At 39.8% G+C, this 26113-nt stretch overlaps 1 protein-coding gene across 1 annotated transcript; it reads right to left on the bottom strand.

Annotated features, from left to right (window-relative positions):
- Positions 1-18941: 18941 nt before the first annotated feature.
- Positions 18942-20327, bottom strand: LOC149146055 (putative calcium-binding protein CML7). Its single transcript, XM_089452911.1, has 2 exons — positions 20311-20327; positions 18942-19350 (listed from the first exon to the last, which is right to left on the bottom strand). Exons 1-2 carry the CDS (start codon positions 20325-20327, stop codon positions 18942-18944), a joined length of 426 nt encoding a protein of 141 aa, XP_089309037.1.
- Positions 20328-26113: the final 5786 nt, after the last annotated feature.

The following is a 26113-nucleotide window of genomic DNA, read 5'->3' as shown; positions in this document are numbered from 1 at the left end:
CTTTCCCATAACATGAGAGTGATTATGGCCTAAGAGGTCCAAAACATCAGTAGGACCGAGGGATAGGTTGTCTGAGTGGTTGACTTCTCTTCTGAGGGTTTTGTTGATGATGTTGGATAACTGTGTGTGATGTTTTGTCAATTCCATTTCCTTAAGGTTGCCTAGGAGGTCGAATCATATCATAGTGGCCTCTTGTAGCATGTTTACCTCGGTTGGACGGTTGCTTGGGTAGATGTGGGAGGAGGATGTTACATAAGAGGCTCTGTAATGAACCCCCTATGATTGATAACATCCTCAACATCACTGGGATGAGGAACTGGCTCCCCCACCCTTACAGCCTAGTCAATTGGAGGAATTTGCTCTCGGGGACCCATCCTTAGAAGAACGTCAGCAGTGCCAAAGCTCAAGGCAGCCTTTGCTGCTTGGATTTCAACTGTTTTGGGCATCTCCTTGAGGTTTGTCTTCAGTGCCTATGCTTGGTTTTTTCTGGCCCTTTCTTCTTATTATGGTGAATTACTCTCCTTTGGATATCCTCTGTCAATTTGTGCTACTCTGAAACCTCCTCCGACCATATGTGTTGTTTTGGGCTATCAGTTCCTCTACTCCCCATTATGTGGTTGAAGGTGGTTTCTGCTACTTAATTTCAGGCCCCTCTTGTGTCCCATTCATCAATCTCACCTCCCAGTGTTCGACCTTCTTGAGCTCGAATGACAAATTTGTCTTAATTATTCACTTACCCTCTAGTGTTTCACTTTCTTCCCTGGAGGCCCTAATGCCCGTTGGCGTCTCGCAAATCCCCTATGTCATCCTCTGCCTATATAACTTGAGATTTGCTTTTATTGCCTCATGAACCCTCCCCATTTCTTCGTCAACCATGTCTACCAATCTTAGCAGTTCTACCACCTCTAAAAGTTTCAAATCTTGTAATGCCTATAATAAGAATCTGGAGGCCCTGTAAGTGGAAAATTTAGATTTAAATGGAAAATTCATCAACAACCCAATTTCCTCATTTTCATTACCAAAGAACTTCAAACTCTCCCGCCAGGACAATGAGTTGGACGTTATTCAAATATAGCTAGATGATCTAAAGTTAAATGGTCAAGCCACAGGGGACTATGAAACTGCTAGCTCTGCTTCAAGCCCGGTCTTTGGTAACCTAAAATTTGACTTGAATAGGCTCGCAGAGGAAGTTGTCTTCTTTCTTATTTAATGGGATCTTTTTGTGAATTTGTCCTTCTATTATCTCAATTTTGTCAGATATATGTATGTAGGCCATATATCATAGTCTTTTCTCTTGGTGGTTTTTTTTATTTGACAGTCAGTTCCTTAGTAAAGGATCCTCTAAAACTAATGCAATGTAATGAATTCCCCATGTATTTGATACAATCAGGTGAAAATTTAATATAATCCTTACTCATGTTTAAAATAATAATAATAATGAATCCTTCTTATTAAGTGATTGTATCTATTTATCAACTTAACATTTTTTTTTCATAATTCTTTGTTTTTCCTATATTTTTAAATGTTTTTATTCATTGTTATTAGTTTGAATAATAATGGAAGAGCCTATTCCCTAATCAGAGAGTTGGAAATATCGCTAAAGAATGGTGGTGGAACCTGTTAGTGTCGGTATCTTCATCCCTCCGTCAGAGATCAAATCCTCTTGTTGCATTTCATATTAGGTGTCCCGCCCAGTCAGTTGCATTCCATTAGGCGCATGGATCATCTGACGATAGTGGCTTTCCTACAGTTTCCCTCATGTCATTTACCTGCTGGCTCATGTTTGTTCATTAAAAAGCATATACAGTCTTCTTTTTGTCTAAAAGATTGCAAATGTCTTTTAGGGTTTCATTGTCAATTAGGTCTAGGGTTTCATTAGGGTTTTGTCAAAAAATGTTTCAAAGTGTCCAATAACAACCAGCAGGCCATGAGGAGGTTCCAGCATCAATAAATTTCATCACCAAGTGTTCGAAAATGTGTTTTTCCTCAAAACTCTGTTTTGAGGAAAAAACAAAGTATTTTGCCTTTATTGTACAAAAATCATGAAATTTTGTTTTCTTCATTGTATATCACTCCATCTGCAACCCTGGTTTCTTTCCTTAGCCCCAGTAGTTCCAACACCTGCAAAACAAGCAAAGCTCAGGTCATTTAGTTCATCACAAAGCTCAAAAGAAGTGAAAAAGTCCAAAAAACAGAGTTTGAAAATAAAGTCATTTTCAAAACATTATGAAAGTGGGTTTTGCAAAATTAAAATTTAAAAGCTTCATGTATAAATCATGTCTCCAAATGTTTAAAGCTCATTTGCACTCCAAGAGCAAAGAGAAAGCAAAGCAAAGTTGTTGTGGTGAGCAAGTGAGAAATTTGGGTGAAAATCGCTCCAAGTCGCTGGGCGCGGCACACTGGGCAGGAGGCGTGGCGCACATACCAGGCGTGGCGCATTGGGCCGCATTTCTTAGTGCAAAATGACACGGGCACGACGCATACGTTGGGCGTGGCGCATTGGGTTGGATGCACGGCGCACACAGCCAAAGAGCCCGAAAACTGCCAAAACTTGCTCCAATCGCCCAAAACGCATGGATTGTCACTTGTCCAAGTAGGTTGACCCTTTGTCATTGCTCTTCGTCCAAATTTCATGGTTGTTTGATGGTGTTTGTTGCATGGTGAATGTTTAAAGGAAAACAAACCCTATCTCTTCAAAATTTTCAAGGGAGATTGTTGCTAGGGTTTTGTATTGGTTGTTTTGCTACCAAGTATCCCTTCACCTCATCACTCCCTTATTTCATATTTTCCTTGCTTTCCCTATTCCCCAAATTCACATACCCCTAATTCACTAATCCCATACCCCAATTCCCATTTCCCAAAATCCCAAAAACAAACTCCCAAACCCTAGCCCCTCCTAAATCATTCCCTAATTCCCTATTTCCCTAAATTCCCCCTCCACAGTCCCTCATTTTACTGTTTTCCCTTGGTGGCAGAGGTCAAACACATCATCAAAGATAGTTCAAGACAGTTTAACACATCAGCACCTACTTATCCAAGACAGTTTATCTACCAGTAGACATGGCATCTGATCCTTCATATGATTATGAAGAGGAAACCGAAAGTGACTCACCTACAGAGGGACATGCACCCAGGAGGCCTCATAGAGGTCGCAAACATATTAGAGAAGAACCAACCACTCTTGTTGAATTATAGGCCTGCCCTCTTGCCATCTCTTGTTTCCAATGTCAGTCATGTTATGAATTTTGTGAGAAGGTTGCTAGCATTCAGTTTCATCATGAGTTGGCTCGTTTGTTTGTACTGCATTTACATGGTGATCAAGCCACTCTAGTTGGTGTCACTTTCACATTAACACCAGAATCCATTTCACTAGCAACCGGTATTCCCAACATTGGAGAGCAATGGAACAAGAGGCAGAAAATTGATCGGCAACATTATGAACCATACATCAAGCCTGGCTTTTTGAGACAGCTCAAGAGAGTGTTTCCTTTTCGGTACCTCAAAGATGAATATGCTCCTTTAATGAAACTGATCATGAAGTATTTCAGCTGTGAGGGCCGGTTCTCCCGTTTATATGCTTATCATATCAGGCTGCTGATGCATTTTACCCGGGTACGGATGATGAACATCCCTTACTTCATGTGCCGAAACATAGAGAAGATGACCACCCTAGTGCAGCACAAGACTCCTCAACAGCAGTTCAACAGTATTTACCATTTTGCTCTCATCAAAATTGTGGTCGTTCATCAGCTTGGCTTACAGGGCATCACTTGGGAGGATTTCATCTCTCGTGAGTTTTTCAGAGCTCAACAGGGACCTTCAGAGGCTTTGCATGAGACAGGTGGACCTTCTTATCAGCATGAGGGCCATGAGACATAGACCGCTAGTGTGCCGGTGTTCATCACCTATCAGAAGGGCACTAGACGGTTGTTTGCAGCAGCCAAGCGAGTGTTATCTCCACCTGGGGTGGAAGGGGCCTCGCTTCCGTCATCAGCACAATAGGTTCAGGACCGAGGCAAGAGGCCACTATAGGAGGAAGGACCATCAGGTGAGCGGGAGACTGATTTCATTCTCATTGAGGGTGATGATGCTGATATGGGCCCACAAAGCACCAATCTTAGAGAAATAATTCAGGAGCAGCAGGCGGACATTGATGCCTTGTCTATCAACTTGGATAGAGCCCAATGGACAATACAGTACCTGGAACAAAGGAATAAGTAGCTGGAGGACCAGCAGGTGATTATGGAGTTGCAAAACATTCGGGAGAATCGCCAAGCTGCCCAAAGGAGGAGGGTGGAGTTCACTTCACTTGAGCAGGAGATTAATGCCGATAGGGAGTCATGGCTTGAAAGAGCCAATATCCACTTGGAGAGGAAGCTAGAAAAGGCCAATAAGGAGAAAAAATTGTTGAGACACATGGCTGTTCATTACATGGTGAGGAACAAAGTTTGCAAGGCGAGAATCAAGAATTTGAAAGCAAAATTGAAAGAGGCATCAAATAGGAAAAAGGAGCATGATCAACTTCAGATATTGGCCGAGGCTTCCTTGGCCCAACATAGCTCTTGATAGAGAAGACTCAGCCCAAATTCCAAAAAATTTCGAGCAATTTTTGCATTTTGGAAATTTTTTGGCACAAAAACAGGATTTTCTGCCCTACGCGCCGTGCCACATGGCGCTCGCTTTTGCTAGGAGCCTCCAAATCACAAAAACTCAACATTTTTGGATTTGGCATGAAAAATTATGCTTGCCTACCTATGGCCAAGAAATTTGGGCAGGTTTTGAGCCCTCAAAAAGGTCAAAAACACTCAAAAAATGACCTCACTGCCCCTATTTTGACACATAGGAAGTAGTGTTGGGAGAATGGACTTTTGGAGGGGAAAATGGAGGCCAAATTGAAAAATTCCACTTGGGTTGGAAAGTAGATAGGTAGACCTTTCCAAAAAGCACACCTGGAGCTCATTTGGACACCGGGAAGGCCTCCAAAAGTGGGTCCAAACAGGCGCGATGCATAGAGAATCAGGCGTGGCGCATAGAGGAAAAATTGCCAGTTTGACCAAGTTTTGCTCTATTTTTCGCCCAGTTTTGGCTAGTTTCACTTTTTCACTTTCCTAATGGCAAATTTGTGATGTAATTTGATGAACATTGATGGATCATGATGTAAATATGTTAAATTTTCACTTGTAGAGGTAGATTCATCAGTTTAAAGGTTGTTTGAAACTGAATGAATCAGTTCCCTTGTTTCTAGAGGCATGTTGTTATGTTGCCTATTTTCTAGTTCTCAGTTTAGAATCAGTTGGATCAGCTCCTAAACATGTGAGCTCGACCCCTAGAGGCAACGATGAACTATGTTTGTCTATATTATGTTGTTTTTCAGTCATTAGCATGGTTGGACTCTTGAGAAATAAAAGAACTTGATTGCACACTCATAATTTCATTTTGACTAAGGAATTGAGACCAGGATTTGCAGCACTCTTTGGGATCCATGTGGCAATTTGTCTTGGTATAGTGCTTTTCTCTGTAATTGTGAATTTGCTTTATGTGTTATGTATGTCATTCTATATCTTGTTTCTTATGAACTAAACAAAACAATGTAAACTTTGAAACGAGAACTGATACTGTTACCCGTTTCGTAGAGATAGCAAAAAAGTGACCTGATTTTGAAAAGGGGTGATGCAGAACACACATGTATTTTTTAGAGCATAGTTTTTTGCACTTTAATTTTTTTATGTACATTATGTTTTAGAATGGTAGTGATTTTCATGCTGATTTGAAAAAGTGGGTATTCTGCATCAAACCCTTTTTTTAAAAGACCTATTTTTTGGCTTTAAATTTTCTAATGTATGAAATGTAAATAATTATTTTGTAAATTTGATAATTTTTGAAGTGGTCGTTTTCTTCATATTTTCTTGTTTTTTTATTTTAATTTTTTTTTTTGTAGTGAGGTTTTTATTGTTTTGCATTTTTAAATTAGAAGGTCGATATTTTGAATTTTTGATATTCTTTTTTCCGAGGAAAAAAAGCGAACTTTTTTATAAGAAATAAAAAAGTTACAAGCATATGAGTTAACATTCCAGAAACATCAGTGATATTGAGACCTACATCAGTCCCAAAAGAGAGAGAAACAGACTCCTCTGTGTATCACCAAACTGTCATATGAAAACAAAAGAAACCATTTTCTCGCCTGCTAGCAGCGCTGGATCGTTGCCTATCATAGACAACTTTGACAAAAAGTTTACCTGTCCAAATCAAAAATCCGTGGGTCTCCTATACAGAGGAAAACAACCCACGGGATACCACCATGTATTTCAATTGTTTGATCCTAAGAAGTAGTCCACAACAGAAAAATAAACAGCAATATTTACATAAGCTCTGATTCCGGATATAGATAGACTGTCAAAAAGAAACTGAAACCAGCTGATATTTTAAAAATTTATGTGTATGGAGGGAGATCCGACACACGGATCTGATCATGCATCTGTTCAATTATTCTCCACGCGTCCACAGCTTGCTGCAGACCTTCTTTAGAAAGCTTGTCTGCATCTTCATTTCTGTCCCTGTAAATATGATCAATAGAGAATACATTAAATTGGTGTTTTAAATTTTGAATTTCTTCCAGGAGCGGCCTCAGCATATAATTTTGGCATCTATATTTTCCATTGACCCAATTTATTACATTCAATGAATCCCCAAAGATCTGAACTGTGAAGATATTTCTGTTTATGAGCCAACATAAAAGAAGTTTGAGGGCAGATAGTTCGGCGAAGTTGTTTGTTCCGGGTCCTAGTCCCACAGAGGCTTTTAGAGAGTGAGAAGAACTTAAATGGATGATGATCCCAGCGCCAGTATTGTTGTTCTGAGCTGCCCCGTCGAAGTAGGCCCATGGGATCCCATCTCTGATTCGTTCCTCTTTTCTGGGAGGAGGTTTCCTAGATTCTTCAGGTTCCGGAATACTAGACAGTATGGCTGAGCTTTGGATAGCAATCACTTCTGCCGGAGTGAGTTTTTCTCTGAAGATGCTTCTGTTTCTTGCTATCCAGATACCCCAACAAATAATGGGGGGAAGGTTCCTCAAGTTCCTCTCTGAGTAGTGGTTCCACCAGTATTCCCATGCTGAAAGAAATGATTCCCCCTCCCATCTCACATTTTTACCTAGTAATTTTTTCATCTCTTCCCATACTTTCCTTGCAAAAGGACAAGCAATGAACAAATGAGGAATGGATTCTGAGTCTGAAAAGCATAAGGGGCATCTACCTGGGCCCTGTTTGAATCTGGATTGTAGAATATCCCAGGTAGGAATTTTCTTTCTTAACACACACCAAAAGAATAATCTTGCTTTTTTTGGGCATTTCAGCTTGAGCAAAGGTTTTACCCACCATTCTGGAAGATCCCACCCTTTTCTCTTCATTAAGTAAGTGTACCCAGCCTTTGGGGAGTAGGATCCAGATTCAGCATGTGCCCAAACCAATTGGTCAGGCCTGTCCTGTATTCTAACATTTGACCTCTTTAGCTCCTGAAGAAACATCCGCCACTCATTTCTCCACATGGGGTCAATTCCCAAATCTTCTTCTGATTTCCATGCTTGGCCCCAAATGGTTGACTGACCCAAATTTGCAATCTGATTTAGACCAGATATCCCCTTCGAATCCAAGTGAGCAATCAGGTCAGGGGATAGAGCGTAGGATTCGTTACATCCCACCCAGGGGTCTCTTCCAATCCTCACATTTTCACCATTTCCTACCTGCCAAGCCAGACCCTGTTCTATAACCTTAAAAGCCTCTGTCGTGGCTTTCCAAATCACAGAAAAATGCCTGCCTTTTTTGTTTGGATTTCTTATCCAATCTTCTAAAGGCATGGGATCAATATATTTGCGTTTTACTACTCTGGTCCATAAATTCTCGGAATTGATTATTCGCCATCCAGATTTTGCTGCCAGGGAAGTGCTGAAATCATAGAGGTTTTTTATGCCCCATCCACCCCAGTCTTTTGGCCTTGCGATTTTGTCCCATGCCACCCAAGGAAGAACTGAATCCTCCTTTGACCCTGACCAAAGGAATCTGCTGCATAGTTGTTTAATCTTGTGGAGAATACCTTTTGGGATCCATGTCAGGGCTGCCCAGAACACAGGCATGGCCTGAAGAACAGAATTCACCAGAGTTAGTCTGCCTGCCCGAGATAGCCACTTGAAGCTCCAATGGGAGATTTTTTGTTCAATTTTGGCCACCAGCCAGTTCCAGTCCTGCTTTTTATACGAGAATGGTTTCAACCAAAAACCAAGGTATTTGAACGGAGTTTCCATATTACAGGACTCAAAAGGCAGATAAGAAGTAATCAGGAGCTCCTCCTGTCTGTTGAAACCCTCCAATATTAGCTGGGACTTCCTTGAGTTTATTTGTAGCCCTGTAGCTTTCAAGAACAGGTCAAGCATACTTTTAAGTTCTTTAATTTCATTTAAACTCCCATTTGTAAATAATAAAATATCATCTACAAATAGGAGATGAGTAATGAACAAATTTACAACAACTTCCAAACCTTTTATCAAACCTGTTCTCTTGGCATTTGATATCAATCTGCTGAGTCAATCTGCGGCTAGGAGGAAGAGCAAGGGAGAAAGAGGACATCCTTGCCTCAGCCCCCTTTGACCTCTGAAGAATTGGGAAGCAGCCTCGTTTATTAAAACTGCAAAGCTTGCACTTGAAATACACCCCATGATCCAGCTTATGAAATCCACCTTGAAGCCCAGATGAGTCAGTAGCATCCTGAGATAAATCCAGCTAATTCTGTCATAGACTTTAGACAGGTCGATTTTTAACACAACCCCCTTCTTGTTTGATTTTCTGATACTGTGTATGGTTTCCTGTGCCACCCCTATAGCTTCGTGAATTTGACGACCGTCTAAAAAGCCAAATTGTTCAGGAGAGATGCAATTAGAAAGAATCGGTTTCAGGCGGACCGCAATGGTTTTTGCAATAATTTTATAGATGCAGTTGCACAGTGAAATTGGCCTGAAATCCTCGAAAGATTCCGGATCTTCTTTTTTGGGGATAAGAGCAATGAAAGTAGCATTAAAAGGGGTATGAACCTCTCCTTTCCTCCTTGATTCCTCCACCACTTCCGTTAGTTCATCCCCAATCAGATCAAAAAAGTGGGTAAAGAGTTCAATAGTCCAGCCATCCGGTCCCGGACTTTTGTCTTTTGCCATGGATTTAACTATACTTTCTACTTCCTCTTTTGTCACTTCTCTAAAAAGGTTTTCAGCTTCCTCCCCCTCCACAAAGCGGGGGAAAGCTTGAGCTGTTTTGATAATTTCAGCTAAAGAAACCCCTCCTGGGTCTGAGAACAAAGATTGAAAATGATTCTTCCCCATATTTGACAAAGCCTCAAAAGACGAGGCTTCTCTGCCTTCAGGATCCTTTAGCTTCCAAATTGTATTTGCATTTTTCCGGCCTTTTGCATAGTTGTGAAAAAATTTTGTGTTTTCATCCCCTGCTCTCAGCCAAATCGCCCTGCTCTTAAGTCTCCATTCTTCCTCTTTGTCCAGTAAAATCTTTGCTCTAGATTTCTCAAGGGCCACAATCCTTTCTTTTGACTCCTGGGTAGCATAAGCATCTGCCTCAGGTTCTTCTAGAGCTCGAAGTTCTGCATCAATTTTGGCCAATTCCTCATTTTTCTTTTTCCTTCTGTCTGAGGCCCATTCCAAAGTTGCTTTCTTTAGTCTTTTTAGATTATCCATAAAGAGAGCCCCTTTATTTTCCAAAGAGTTTCTACCCGGATGTCTCCAAATATTTCTGAAAAGCTGGTTAAAAGAATCTTCTTGCAGCCATGAAGCATTAAATTTGAAAGGAGCAGCAGGTTTTGGGGGAGGCTTGGAAAGTTCTAAAAGAATGGGGAAGTGATCAGAATTTCCCCCTTCACCCACCCATTGCCTGAACATTGGAATATTGGTAGCCATCAAATCACTGATTAGAAAGCGATCCAACCTTTTTGCTATTCTCTCCTCCCCTGTTCTCCTGTTCCTCCACGTAGGTTTTGCTTTTATAATGTTAACATCTATCAGCTTATGGGATAGGAGTGCATTAGCAAAAAAGTCTGTTAGGGGGTCTTCTCTGGCTGAGGGGCCCCATGCCTCCGCATTCCCTAAGGAAAAATTTAGATCTCCTCCTAATATCAAATTTTTCCCTTTTAGCAGTTCTTTTGACAGGAGTGCATTCCAGAAGGCAGCCCTTGCCTGACATGGCCCGTAAACATTGACGATCAAAAAAGGGAAATCGAAATCAGGGGAGAAAACCTCCAAACCCAGCACATTTGGCATACCCCAATGGTTTAGAATTTTCAGTCTGCCCTCCCTGCATCCGATAGCAAGCCCACCCGAGTGACCCTCTGCATCAAGGGCTACGAAAGCCCACCCCGGGAAGGAAGATCTGAGGGTTGATTCAATGTCAACAACCCTGCCTAAAGTTTCTTGGAGAAAGACAAAATCTGGATTATAGCGCAAGATTAAATCCTTCAAAGCCAGTTTTTTGGGTTTACTGGTTAAACCCCTGCAATTCCATGACAAGCAAATAATTTTATAACAGCTTCAGGGGGTTTTGCTGCTCTAAGCGCCCCAGGAATCAGCATTTGCTTGCCATCGGCCACATCAAGTTTGGCTTTGACTTGAGCTTTGGACAGGTTTGTCTTCCTACCTCTACCCTTTTTAATAGAACTTTTAGACGATGAAGGTCCCAAACCACCCACCGGCTCCACCGAATCGGGGAAGATATCAGGCTTTTTGCTGAGAGATCTAAGGTTATAGGGGCGAGCAGGGGGGGATACACCCGAGACCGGATTTTCAAGGGAAACAACTTCACAGTTCAGATCGATGGAGGGGATAGCGGCAGTAATATTTTCAATGTTTACAGAATCATCCATGCATTTAGTAATCAAAGGAGACCCCATAGACGAGAAGACAATTTTAGAATCAGAAATGCAAACAGAGTTTAATGGGTCTGACTGCATACCGGGCGGTTCACTAGCCGTGGCATCAATATTTCGGACAGGAGTCTTTTCAGCGCCGCTCGGATCTTCCGTTGCATGAACCGGATCCCCTCCAGCCTGGGGTAGGGCTTCTTCATCCTGAGTTTGGATCCCTTCCATAGGCTTGACCTCTGAGCTTTGCTTCTCCGCCGATTTCATATCTTTCCTCATGCTTCCCTCCCACTGCTCATCTGATTTCTGAGACCTCCTTCTGCGCCTCCCCAAGGGGCAATCCCTTGCCAAATGCCCATACTCGTGGTATATGTGACACCTAAAGGGTAATAGCTCATAATCCAGCAATTGTTCAAAGACATAATCCCTATACTGCAAGTTTATCGATTCTGCTAGTCCTTCATTTGGATTTAATCGCACTAAAATCCTGGCCACTGCTCTTTCGTGGGTGTGAAGAAAGGACTTGTCCGCTTCCAAAAACGTACCCAGAAGATTCCCAATAGAAGTAAAAACGGAATCAACCCAGAGGAACGGGGGTAGACCAGGTGCCCTTACCCAGACGGGGAATTCCTCAACCTTCTCCTTGGACGCGTCGAAGAGAGGGGACCACCTTTTGAAAAAGACTGGGCGGTTCCCAAACGCCCAATTTCTCCCTTCGACCCATTCCATGGCTTCCTTGTTGTCGAATCTGATCATGAACCACCCTTTGACCAGTGTAGCCGTTTTGAAGGACTTTGCCGGGGTCTCCTTCCATTGACTCTCCGCCCAAAGCTGTAAGAACTTGCCAGAGACAAACCGCCCCCTTGCTCGACCCACAAGCGTGCACTCCGCCACTTCCAAAGCGTCCTCTACTTGAACGTCCATTCCCAATAACAAATTTCCTGCTATCCTTTTCTTTTTTAAGAGCTTCGCCTTCTTACGCTTTTCCCCAGCCCTTTCCCAATCCGGTTCCTCTTCTCTGTCCAAAACTGAAATATCTGGTACTCTTTGAGCTCCATTCGCATTTTCCGCAGGGGGGTTTTCATCCGTTCCTGAAGGGATATGGCTCGTTACTCCTACTGGGGTCCCATTCTTGCCTGCAAGCTGACTACCCTTTTCTTCCGCCCTTTCAGGGACAAGGGTTTGGACATCCTTCCCCTGATTAGAAACCTTACCAAGATCAGAGAGAACCCCCTTTTCACCCGGACCGGCATGAATCAGGTCTTTTGATAAAAGGTGCCTGTTTACAGCCAAATGACTGCTTCTATCCCTAGCTTCTTTATCCAAAATTTGGAATCCCCCTACAGATCTCCATAAACCTTGACTGGAATTGAAATTAATGATGTCTTCCAGACCACCAGACGGGCTGAAAACCTTCGAGGGGGAAAGAAACTTACCATCGTGGAGGCCTTTCTCTTTCGGTATACTTTCCTCCGCTCGTACTCCTGACTCTCCTTTGCGCCCGCCGCTATTGTCGAACGCACCAGACAGGTTCAGACTCTCCTCCAGCAAACCCTTTGGTGGATTGTTGCTCCATGGTCCTCCTACTGAAAAGGTGGCCGATGCGAAATTTCCCACTTGCCCGAAGATCTCCTCCTATTATCAAATTTTTCCCTTTTAGCAGTTCTTTAGACAGGAGTGCGTTCCAGAAGGCAGCCCTTGCCTGACAAGGCCCATAAACATTGACGATCAAAAAAGGGAAATCGAAATCAGGGGAAATAACCTCCATACCCAGCACATTGGGCATACCCCAATGGTTTAAAATTTTCAATTTGCCCTCCCTGCATCCGATAGCAAGACCACCCGAGTGACCCTCTGCATCAAGGGCTACGAAAGCCCACCCCGGGAAGGAAGATCTGAGGGCTGATTCAATGTCAACACCCCTGCCTAAAGTTTCTTGGAGAAAGACAAAATCCGGATTATAGCGCGAGATTAATTCCTTCAAAGCCAGTTTTTTGGGTTTACTGGTTAAACCCCTGCAATTCCATGACAAGCAGATCATTTTATAACAGCTTCAGGGGGTTTTGCTGCTCTAAGCGCCCCAGGAATCAGCATTTTCTTGCCATCGGCCACATCAAGTTTGGCTTTGACTTGAGCTTTGGACAGGTTTGTCTTCCTACCTCTACCCTTTTTATTAGAACTTTTAGACGATGAAGGTCCCAATCCACCCACCGGCTCCACCGAATCGGGGAAGATATCAGGCTTTTTGCTGAGAGATCTAAGGTTATAGGGGCGAGCAGGGGGGGATACACCTGAGACCGGATTTTCAAGGGAAACAACTCCACAGTTCAGATCGATGGAGGGGATAGCGGCAGTAATATTTTCAATGTTTACATAATCATCCATGCATTTAGTAATCAAAGGAGACCCCATAGACGGGAAGACAATTTTAGAATCAGAACTGCAAATAGAGTTTAATGGGTCTGACTGCATACCGGGCGGTTCACTAGCCGTGGCATTAGTATTTCGGACAGGAGTCTTTTCAGCGCCGCTCGGATCTTCCGTTGCATGAACCAGATCCCCTCCAGCCTGGGGTAGGGCTTCTTCATCCTGAGTTTGGATCCCTTCCATAGGCTTGACCTCTGAGCTTTGCTTCTCCGCCGATTTCATATCTTTCCTTGTGCTTCCATCCCACTGCTCATCTGATTTCTGAGACCTCCTTCTGCGCCTCCCCAAGGGGCAATCCCTTGCCAAATGCCCATACTCGTGGCATCTGTGACACCTAAAGGGTAATAGTTCATAATCCAGCAACTGTTCAAAGACATAATCCCTATACTGCAAGTTTATCGATTCCGCTAGTCCTTCATTTGGATTTAATCGCACTAAAATCCTGGCCACTGCTCTTTCGTGGGTGTGAAGAAAGGACTTGTCCGCTTCCAAAAACGTACCCAGAAGGTTCCCAATAGAAGTAAAAACGGAATCAACCCAGAGGAACGGGGGTAGATCAGGTGCCCTTACCCAGACGGGGAATTCCTCAACCTTCTCCTTGGACGCGTCGAAGAGAGGTAACCACCTTTTGAAAAAGACTGGGCGGTTCCCAAGCGCCCAATTTCTCCCTTCGGCCCATTCCATGGCTTCCTTGCTGTAGAATCTGATCATAAACCACCCTTTAACCAGTGTAGCCATTTTGAAGGACTTTGCCGAGGTCTCCTTCCATTGACTCTCCGCCCAAAGCTGTAAGAACTTGCCAGAGACATACCGCCCCCTTGCTCGACCCACAAGCGTGCACTCCGCCACTTCCAAAGCGTCCTCTACTTGAACGTCCATTCCCAATAACAAATTTCCTGCTATCCTTTTCTTTTTTAAGGGCTTCGCCTTCTTACACTTTTCCCCAGCCCTTTCCCAATCCGGTTCCTCTTCTCTGTCCAAAACTGAAATGTCTGGTACTCTTTGAGCTCCATTCACATTTTCCGCAGGGGGGTTTGCATCCTTTCCTGAAGGGATAGGGCTCGATACTCCTACTGAGGTTCCTTTCTTGCCTGCAATCTGACTTCCCTTTTCTTCCGCCCTTTCAGGGACAAGGGTTTGGACATCCTTCCCCTGATTAGAAACCTTACCAAGATCAGAGAGAACCCCCTTTTCACCCGGGCCGGCATGAATCAGGTCTTTTGAGAAAAGGTGCCTGTTTACAGCCAAATGACTGCTTCTATCCCTAGCTTCTTTATCCGAAATTTGGAAGCCCCCTACAGATCTCCATAAACCTTGACTGGAATTGAAATTTATGATGTCTTCTAGACCACCAGACGGGCTGAAAGCCTTCGAGGGGGAGAGAACCTTACCATCGAGGAGGCTTTTCTCTTTCGGTATACTTTCCTCCGCTCGTACTCCTGACTCTCCTATGCACCCGCCGCTTTTGCCAAACGCACCAGACAAATTCAGACTCTCCTCCAGCAAACCCTTAGGTGGATTGTTGCTCCATGGTCCTCCTACTGAAAAGGTGGCCGATGCGAAATTTCCCACTTGCCCGAAGAACTTGTCAATGTTTTGTTCGGTGACCTCCTTACCCCAGACCGAAAGAATGTCTTCTGGGGCTGGGTCTAGATCCACCGCCTCATTATGATTCACCATGGTAACTAGACTGTGGTAAAACTGACACCTCACAGAAAAACCCGTTACCTGAAAAAACGCTCCTGAAACCGCCTGGGGACAAGTCACGTTTTGGAGTTTGGATTAAGCTGTTCCAAAACCGCCTTAGAACGTTTTTTGCAGAGATGAACCCACAGAGTAGACTGCCAACACAAACCGCCAGCGAAAAACCCCAAAACCTAACCGAGGAAAAAACAAAAGGTGGTCCGCCCATCTGTCTCTTGCTAGGGTACCTCGAATACGCCTAACCTCGGAGGGTCTGCCATCAGTCCAGCCCGTACCTCCGTGACGTGAGATGGGTTGTCTGCGTCGCCTAGGCCCTCAGCCTAGGGTTTTAGGATCGAACCCTCCGCCCTCCATCGTAGCTCCGCTTCCCAATAGTTCAAATCCCATCTCACATTTTCAATTTTTGATATTCTACATATTTATACATCCTTAATTAATTTTTCAATCCACATGAAATAATTGTTTCTAAAAAACAATATTTTTTAACAATGGACATAAAAATAACCATTTTTAACATAAATATAACTAAAAAACTACACGTTTTGATAATTTTTTGCTAGAATTGACATGTCAAAATCACAATTTTTATACGAAAATTTTAACTAAAAATGGTTAAATAATAGTTTCTTTTTTATGAATTTCATGTCAAAAAAATAATAATAATCACTTTTTTTTCAAAAAATAATGATTAACTTAAAAATTAATGCGAAAATCACATCTTAGAAATATTGAACGCATAACAACCTTAATTGAGTGTTTATTCTTCTCATAAAATGTCAAAGTCAAAACATTGCAAAGCTTTATTTCCAAGCATAACTTAAATTTAATCAACAATGTCACGTAATCCAAACTCTTCGTCCTCTAGGGTTTCATCATTGTCTTCTTCCACAATATTTTCTGCTTCCTTTTGCTCATTTTCCTCTTCTAATGGATCTTTGATGTCTGCGAATCTCCCAATGTATGTCTTTCCAAACATTCCATGTAATGGTGGTTGGGGTTCCTTTGCCTTTTTTGCCACACGTGATTCACTAAAGTCCCATTTCTTCAACCCAATTTCTTGCATTGCATCTAGAAGAAATTGAAAAGCATTAATTCTTTGCTGAATGAAAAGCTGAAATGTTTAGAAATTTTCTTGAATAACTATTTCAAATACCATTTAAGAAAATATGGTAATGCAAGCACATAGAACCAATAAATAAGATTTCAAAGATGCAAGAGAATGTTATTGCCTAGTGGACAAATCTCTAGTCTCTCTACAAACAAGCTACACCAAAACCATAAAAAAACTAAGCAAGTTATTAAACCTTCCTAACTTTAGTTTATTAAGCATATGTCACTATGTGTTAAATATCATAGTCTAAAAATAAAATAAGTAACTTGCACCTCAAACTTACATTGAAAAGAAACATTAATACAAATGATCCAATTTCAATTGAGAACAATAGTTTATTATGAGGAAAACAAAAAGAAAAACCCTTCTAATTCTAATTGAAACAAAGAGAAAATTTCAATATAAAAAACTCAACACCCATATCTAGATACATTATCACCGCATCTCTTTGACTACAAATCAAGCATTGGAGAAAATTTTTAATATAAAAACCTGAGCATCCATATATATATACATCAACACCCCATCTTTTTGAGTAAAAATCAAGCACTCCTCTTTGTACATTAAAAAGGAGGGATGAAAGGAATTTTTTTTATAATCTTCTAGTTTAGATCAACTAAATAAAAAGGTGTAATAACTAATCATTTAGTTTGGGTTGTTGTTTCTAAAAGGGTATGGCCCAAAGCTTAATTATGTCCAATGTCACTTCATAATCTAATGATATGTAAGAAAGATCTCTTCCACTTGAATTAATAAGACACTAGAAACCTCACATACTCAAAACAAACCTATTGAAAACCAATTTGATTCAATAGACCTAATCAAAACAAACATACAAGAGAATGTAAAAATGAACATTTGAGTATACTCAAATCTTGAAATTTGTGATCCCAATTCATAATTCTTTATTTATTTCTATCTCATCATACGTTAATTATTTTAGCAAAAGAAAAAGACACCTACATTTCTATCTTATTCGGAGTTCATTATTTTGGAAAAAAGAAAGAAACCTATGTGTTCATCTAGAACATGGAGAAGAGGTAAACCGTGTTAGATTGTCTCTTTTTCTTTCACAATACACACCAATAACCACTCTTTTTAGCTTGCCAAGATTATTTAGCATCAAAAAATATCTGACAATGGAAGATTGGCAAATATTGTGTCATACACAATGATTGGAAAATATTGTGTCATGCCCACCGAAAAACAGGATGGGAAGAAAACAAATAGATGTGGCAGATCCATGGGTGAAAAAGAAAAGTCATAAATACTAAACATATTGCAGATTTTTATAACTGCTTGCAAACCTGGCATAGATGCCTAATCTATGCATCATGAATAAGAGATTTGGATAGGTTATAATTCTGAGCTTAATAGAATTGTCAAAACTTGTGACTTTACAAACTCCTTTTTGTTTGGGCACAAGAAGGTCCTATAAAACCACAAGCACTTCTACCTTATTATTCATGATGATGCCAAAATCAATAAACATATTATAAACATTTTCTTCCTTATGTCACCTCCTCAATGCCCATGTCACTTTTATAAAATAGAATGTATTTATCATTCTACTCAACATTCATTTTTATCAAAATTCAATATTTTCACAAACATGAAATCACTTTAAAACATTTTATACCAATTTTCAAAATTAATAAAACAAACTCAACTAATTTAATAATGGTGAATTGTAATATATAAAAAGAACTCACTACATATCATCCACTACCAATGTTAATCAAGTGAAGAAAAAAACACTATAATTCATCCAAACACAATTAATTTTATATTTATTAAAAAAATCAAAATTATATATGTTCAAGTCTACATGTGAAATTCATTTATATGATTAAGACTTGCTTACACACTTGTTTCCCTTGTAATCAATTCATCTCAACAGAATTATCAGCGAAAACAAATCTTATCTATGCAAAGAGATAAAAGATAAGCTTCTTTGAAAAACTTTTTTATTTCCACCAAGTGATTTGTCTATTTATCAATTTAATAATGATGTGTGGAATTAAACCATATCAATTTATTAGAAATTATTGAAATTTTTATTTATTAACACCAATCTAGTCAAAACGATCCCAAATCTCCCAAAAACAATTGTTTTAACCTCATGCATTCAAACAAAATGAGCCTAACAGACCCTAAACAAAATTAATTAAGTGAGTTGTTGACTCAGCCTAACAAACCCTAACTGACATAGCCTGATCACATTCCAACTTCAAGTCATTAACTAAAATAGTCGAAAGACCCTCACCCTATATCTCAAGTCTTGAAGCACTTGGTTGCCTTCATTTACCAAACATTGCTTGCGTACGTTTGGACTTGATTTGGTTTATAACAATTTGCTTAGCCAAAGAGAGCAGGGAATCCATTTGTGATTATTTACAGATTTGCAAATGGAAAATGCAAACTATTTTATGCAATCAACGAAGAATTGCAAATTGCAAATTACAGATTTGCAAATGAAAAATATAAACTATTTTATCTCATCAGAACAGAATTGCTCAAATTAAAGTCATCTATTATGATCAATTTATCAAAAAGTTGTGTCATCCATTATGTTTAATCTATCAAGAAGTTTCAAAATTTTAAACTCAAGTCATACATCATGTTCAATCTATCAAAAGTTGTTTACTTCAAAATTTATAATTTATGTATCAATTTTCCCTATGTTTATTTTTTATATAACATAACATATAAGAATATTTTACAAAGCTCCCAAAATCCAGGTCTGACTACTTTGATTATTAATCAAATGTAAAACCAAAATATATTGTTTTGTTTAAAACTCGATCTCGTAGCAGATGTTTTCGTCAGAATCGACCTTAATTTCTCGAATACACTCATCGAATTTCGACGGCTCCAGCTTCTCCCCGACGCTGGTAAGAATATGATGGAGTTCCCTGGCAGAAATCTTGCCGGTGCCCTCTTTATCGAGGGCTTTAAAGGCATCCCTGAGTTGAACATGGAAGCTCCCTCCCTTCAAGTTCTGTTTCATCACGTCCACGAAGCGAGGGAAGTCGATGGTGCCGTTGATCTCTTCGCGTTTAATGATCTCTTTAAGCTCCGCCTGAGTGGGATTCTCCCCCAGGGATTGCATCACGGTTCCCAGTTCAGCCGCCGTAATGTACCCGTCACGGTCGGTGTCAAATAGGCTGAACGCCTCCCGCATTGGAGCAATCTGCTCTTCACTCCAGATCAAAACTGAAATTTTACTGAAAAACTATTTTGTTTGTTCCTGCCAAAATTAATTAACATCAAAATTCCCTCTGAAATCCGCTTAATATCGTATTGGATGCCCAGTAAGCATTGTTTGGGGCGATTCGTAGCAGATGGGGTGATTCTGAGAATCGTCGGGTGGTGGGGCGATTTTGAGAATCGCCCTGCCACCGCCCCGCCACCACCACTGGTGGCGGGGCAATTCTCAGAATCGCCCTGCCACCGCCCCGCCACCACCACTGGTGGCGGGGCAATTCTCAGAATCGCCCCACCACCCGGCGATTCTCAGAATCGCCCCATCTGCTACGAATCGCCCCAAACAATGCTTACTAGGCATCCAATACGATATTAAGCAGAGAAATCCTAGCCCTATGAAAGATCTGCGGTGATGGCACTGTTGGGAATTGAACTGGGGTCGCCTTGGGTGTTATTGCAACAGGGGGCGATGTCAGTGCTGGTGCCGGAGAGGCTAAGCCCATCAATACTGTGACGAAAATGAATATGACTCTAACCCTAATGACTTCACAACACACCCTATTACCAACTATCTTATATCTGACATTTAGTCATTAATTTGATCTTATATATATCATTTAGTCATTAATTTGATTATTTTCTTATTATTCAGTTATATAATTATATCATATTATGTTTGATCCTAAATCAAATATCTATCAGTGTGAGGAAAATCAGTCAGTAAAAGATATATTACTTAGTTTTTTAAATTGACGACAGGATTATCCATTAATTCAATGTAAAAGATATATTACTTAGTTTTTCAAATTGACTTTTGCTTATTATTCATTCGCAGTTTTCGTAAAGAAAAACTTGGCGGAAGTACCTACAACAAGTGGTGAATTGTGAGAAGAATATGTACAAGATCTATGGGAGTCTTATCTTGCTGAACGGACACACCGTAAGATGTATCACACCTCATCTCTTTTCTCATTGAACGCCATTGTCAGTATTAATATGAAAACAACATACAAACAATTATATCCACAAACAATCAAATGGCCGGCCACATACTGCCATGTCATTTCCCGAATATTATTACTGTGATACCATTTTTGCCTCAACTTTATGCTTAAAAATTCCATGGCATTTCCCCAATATTATAGATATGATACCATTTCTGCCTCAATTTTAAAGGCACACACTACAAAATATCCACCTCAGTCACCCTTTCCCACAGCAGGCCCATGATTGTTACGTATTAGCTTTGGTCATTCAATTCCATGTCAAACTTGTAAATGGAATTAGGTATTAGGAAATGGATTCTGAACTGCACATTGAATTAATGGATAATCCTGTCATCAATTTAAAAAACTAAGGTGGTGGGGCGATTATGAGAATCGCCCCGCCACTTCTCAGAATCGCCCCTGTTGCTGCACATTCTAATGCGTAAAGACAATGAACCTGTGTTGCTGCGCATATAATTTCGTACTGACGACAGTGTTGATGGATCTATGGTCCACAACAACATTGGTGGCCTCGAAATTATTTAATGCATTGTACCAACCAGAAGTACCCTCGATTGAGCTGTGGTGTCGGTGAAAGTTAGAAGTGGTTCTTGAATTAGGATTCAGATTCTAATTCTATTTTTGAATTCCAAATGAAATGTGATTGAAACTGTAATTCAAAACCAAATACAGTATGTGATAGTTTGGTTGAGAGATTGGATATTTTTTATTGTAGAGATGGGTAAAATAAATGGGCCATCAAGATTAATATAGTTGTTTACCAGACCATTGTTCTTCTCTTTCTTTCTATTTTCTCTAAATTAATCATTTATCTGACCATTGTACTTTTTAATTATTTCTTAGATCTAAGCATACCAAACCATTTCTAATATATGAAATGGGTGTGGACTACACAACACTTCAAAGGGTACTTAAATAGCCTTTTGGCCTGTGCCATGTTGCAATTTTCTTTGCAGAAGAAAGCGTCTCACCTGTGTCATTTCTGGCGAACTGTTGTCGACAAGTGAAATCCTCTTAATTGCTGTCAGGATTATAACTCTGGTTTTTGGTTTCTAACTTCAATCTAAAATGAAAATACGAGAACTTACTTTTATGATTCTCTGGCAGATGGAGAGCTTTGAAAGAAGGGAGGGAGAGGAGCTGATCATTCTACTTGTGTCCCTTGGAATTCTGTACGTGCATACTCACAGGTACCTATTTATATAAAACCATTTTGTGTCTTTTTTTTCCTTGTAATCGCCCCAAGCCTGACTAGCCTAATAGATATATATTCTATCTTTACTATTTCTACTTGATTGTCTTTTAATTGCCGCACGACCCACTATCTATAAAAAACGATGAGTGTCCTTAACTATTTTGGTTCCCTCAATACTATTTGCATTCTAGGTTTAGTCGTTAACGATTTTTGCTGGTTTTTTTACTTGAAAGGCATATATTGCAATTTCTCTGATGGGACCTACAGTTTATTCATGTTAACTTTAAATTGGGCATTGCTTTTACGTGATTGTAAATTGCAAAACCCTCTCTATCATTGTTCACTTCAGTTGGCCCTTTGTGTGAACGCATCCCTTGAGAAGTATAACTCAATTGACTTAATTTTCTCTTTAAGAATTCTATTTTCGCTACCACACTAATTTTTAGTTCACCGACCCTCTGGGTCTCTCAGTGGAGCCAGACTTGTTGTTACATCTTCTATGGATGATCCATAGATTTTTCATTAGTTTTCAAAGATTTTCCATAGATGGTCCATAGATGGGTTTTCTCTCTTACTCGATGTTCCCTTATTGTTTTATTTTTACTTGTTTGGGTGTAATTTTTTACTATTCTTTTCCAATGTTATTCTTTTTGGGTCAGTATTAGAGTGTAAGTAATAAACTCGCATGAAAGAGGATAAGTCTTTTTTCTTTTCATTTTTGATCAGTCAATTGTGCATTCAAGTATGTCTGACAACTAGGACCTTCGACAAAGCATTTTAAGTTATTTTTTTAGAGATTTCCAAGGAATTTGTTTAGATTAGGTTTAGGTTATGCTTAGATTATTAAATTATTGCAGTTTCTCCATTCAAAGTTGTAGTTTAATATGCATGTACTTTTAAAATTTCCAATGTCTTTTTATTTTAGTTCCAGCACTAGTATAGGAAGTAAGTGGAGTTTCAATCTAATTGTAAGAGGAAAGTAAGTGTAGTCTCAATCTAATTGCAAGGTAGTTTTGTTTTATTTTGATGAGTTAAATTGCATTGTAGTTTTATTTTATTTTGATCAATTAAATTGCATTGTAGTTTTGTTTTATTCATGTAGGTTTCCCATTTATTTACTGTAGTTTCTGGTGAGTATAGTTTGGAGTATCTTTTCCTCACTCTGATAAATATTTGATTTAGGATCAAACATAATATGATATAATTATATAACTGAATAATAAGAAAATAATCAAATTAATGACTAAATGATAGATATAAGATCAAATTAATGACTAAATGTCAGATATAAGATAGTTGGTAATAGGGTGTGTTGTGAAGTCATTAGGGTTATTATTGACTCCTTAAATATGACTCAGGGATTTCTAAAAGTATTCTTCCAATATTAATGAGTTTCTATGTCTACAATGTAATCACCACAAGGAAATAATAAGCATTTACTACCAACTAGATATTCATAGTCCCATAAAAGGTTTTTATATCCCTCGTTACTTCCCCCATTGGTGTGCTTTTCATTTATTTTATTTCTCCCTTTTCTTTTATTTAGATATGAGGATGGGTAACATCTAATTGATAATAGTGGGGGAAGCAACACACTGAATAACCATATTAATAGGGGTGTCTCCTTATATTGGGTGTAAATTCTTGACCTAATTGACTTTTTAGAATTGTTGCCAAGGGAGATGTTTTTATGTTGTTGTTAAGATATTCGTAGTGAATTTGATAAATGTAATCCTTTCTTAGTGGTAATTGATGTTAATGGAGGTCCAAACTTAGTTTGCTCATTTTGGTTGTGTTTCCCATTGTGGTATTAGCGTCCATGTGCTCCTCATGAGTCACCTGCAACAAAATAAGACAAACACAAAATACCATGTAACTATATTTAAAACGCCATCAAAGTTATTATTGTGGTTCATAAGATGACAGTGACAGTGACCTTCCTTTAAAGGTTTGGAAATAAATTAAAATAGATTATTATTATGGCCTTAGATACTCTAATCAAAGTAAATCAAGTGGTTGTAGGTAGCTCATCGTATTCTCCCTACATGTGGGGTATGATTTCACTGATGATGCATTATTAGGATTGTGATTGACACTAGAGTTATCTTCTGGGAACTTGCTTGTTTTTTCCAATTATTTCATTCTTGATAGAAAATCCTCTAGCATCTAGGTTTGGGATTTATTGATAGCAAATGAGGTTATGCTACCTTCATTTCTCGGGAACACATTTATGAGGGAGTAATAAGGTTCTTGAGGTGTAACTGAGTTGCTTTAGAACAAATGAAACTTGCTTTTGGGATTCCTTGTGAACTTTTTGTGAACATGTTTTATGGAGAGGGTGATCAGTTTAGTGAGGGTCATTAGAGGATATTCACTGTAATCTGACTCCAGTTCCTCTTTTTAGCGAAATCCTGGCCTCCTATGAATTTTTCATGCTCAAAATTAAAATAAGGATAATCAAGAAAATGTGCTTGATGTGATATGGTAAAATTGTCCATCTATGTTTAGGTGTAACAACCATGGCATGTAATGGTTGAAAACATGTTGAATTTATACTTAGGAAAGAAAAATGATATTCTACCAAAACATTAATGTGTTCTTTTCCTCATAAAAAACTTTGTTTGGCACATAAAAATTTGGTTTTACTAGCATTTTTTTAAAAGTTTAAAAATTGACCCTAAAAAAAAAAATCATCGTTCCAGTATCATCACTTTTTCGTTTTGAAGCTATATTTTGCATGATAATTTCATATAAATTTCGTAGTCACTGCCATTTTTAAAACATGTTCAAAATTGACCCCTAAAAAATAAAATCATCGTTCCAGTATACACACTTTTCATTTTTAGCACTGTTTTTTATGTTTTTTTCGGGATTTTTTGGCCAGAGTTCCTGTTTTGAGTTTATAGTTCCCGTTTCAAAGTTTAAATTGTTACAAACAAGAGTGTAAGTAGAATACATTGAAAGTGCAGTGCTCTACTTGAAGTTTGCTTTAGTTTCTTGATGTTTTCAGCTGTTTGGGGAGGATCCATGATTGGTCTTGCCCTCTTCAACACCTCACCTGTCTATTCCTTCCATCTCATTCAATTTTAAGTGCCAAAAACAATTGCCTACCTTGCCCCATTGAGATCTCTACAGGACTGAGCCTCAATCCCCGCACCCAAAATCTATCTTTTCATCTAAGCCAACAAAACACCATTTTATCAAATCAAACTCTTTTGCACTTATACCTAGCCTAAGATCAATATTTCTATCAGTCATCTCAAGCCCTCATCGATTATAATTTGCTGAGATTGACCCGGAGAGAGCCCTCTCCTGACCTGGTAGGGCTAGCTACCAGGCTGAGCGTGGTTTGATGTTGGCCCTGGATCCTACCTTTTCAGCCTGAGGTAAATCTAGGCACTAACAGAACCCGCCACCCCCCGCCTCCCATCGCCTTTAAGAGGGGGGATGGTGTGGTTATCCCACCCCATGTAGCCACACATCTAAATAATCTTCGCATCCCTTCACATAAATATGGCAACTCTCATTCCTATTGTGATCTATTGGCCTGCCTGTCACGCCTTCGTGTTCAACCATAGTCTCACAGGTGTTTCCCAACCACAAGTGGGATATTTCCCCCATAGCATTGGATTTGTGGAAGCCCTGGCACATGGAGGTCTTGGTCTACTGGAGGTTGTCCTTCATTGTACACCCCCTGTGTTGGAAATTCAAGCTTGGAGTCGAGAGATAGTTACAAAGGTAGTGATTCCTAGGACTTTGGAAGTTGTTATAGTAGGGGTCAGAGTTAGAACAAGAGGTAGCTAGAGAGGAAAAGTGTTTTTTCTACAACATACCAATGGTTGATGGGTCCGACAATCATGCGGTAATTTTTTCAATGTCCAATCTTTGAAGAATTCTCAATTTTTTTTGTGTTTTGCATGGTGGAGTTTGGTTTATGGTTTGTAGGGTGTCTCAATGTGTGAAATTTACTTGGTGTGCCCTAGGTTTTATGGTTGCTTGACCCTGCCCAAAGCTATTCTTTATACACCCCTCCTTTGTCAGTACTAGCTAATTTCATTCCTAGGCCAATCTAGAAGCCAAGCATTAATTTTTTTCAAACTCTATTTTGGTTCTATCGATTTGTCTCACTAGTCTACCCCTCTATTGGGAGTGTCTTTCATTGGGCCTATATTTCCTTTCAGTGTTATGCCCCGCTAGTGTATGCACTCTCGAGGGGTGTCTGGAGGTTTAGGCCCTCAGGGCATACGTCAACCTCAAACCTAAGCTCAAACAGTTGCAATTATCTTCCTTTCCTCCACTCCTCCAAAAATCCAAGACGAAATCTGTCAGTTAGAAGCCTTAACTGCTAATAGTCACCAAGCCTACTCTGACTCTAAAATCCAAACTGAATTGGATAGTTGGGTTCCAAACCCTAGACATACCAATGGAAGATGGAGCCAATATCTCAATTCCATCACCCTCCATTGGAAAATGAAAATGCTCTCAAGCGGGGTCCTATAAGAAAAGTATGAGGACTGCAATGAAATTATAGCATGCATTAATGAAATCCAATGAGTC

Source organism: Pinus tabuliformis, chromosome X, assembly GCF_031772625.1.
Source record: "Pinus tabuliformis cultivar Carrire ecotype Pingquan chromosome X, CPIR1, whole genome shotgun sequence".
NCBI lineage: Eukaryota > Viridiplantae > Streptophyta > Pinopsida > Pinales > Pinaceae > Pinus > Pinus tabuliformis.
The sequence above is the reverse complement of the archived record's forward strand: the minus strand, read 5'-3'. Positions and strand labels throughout refer to the sequence as shown.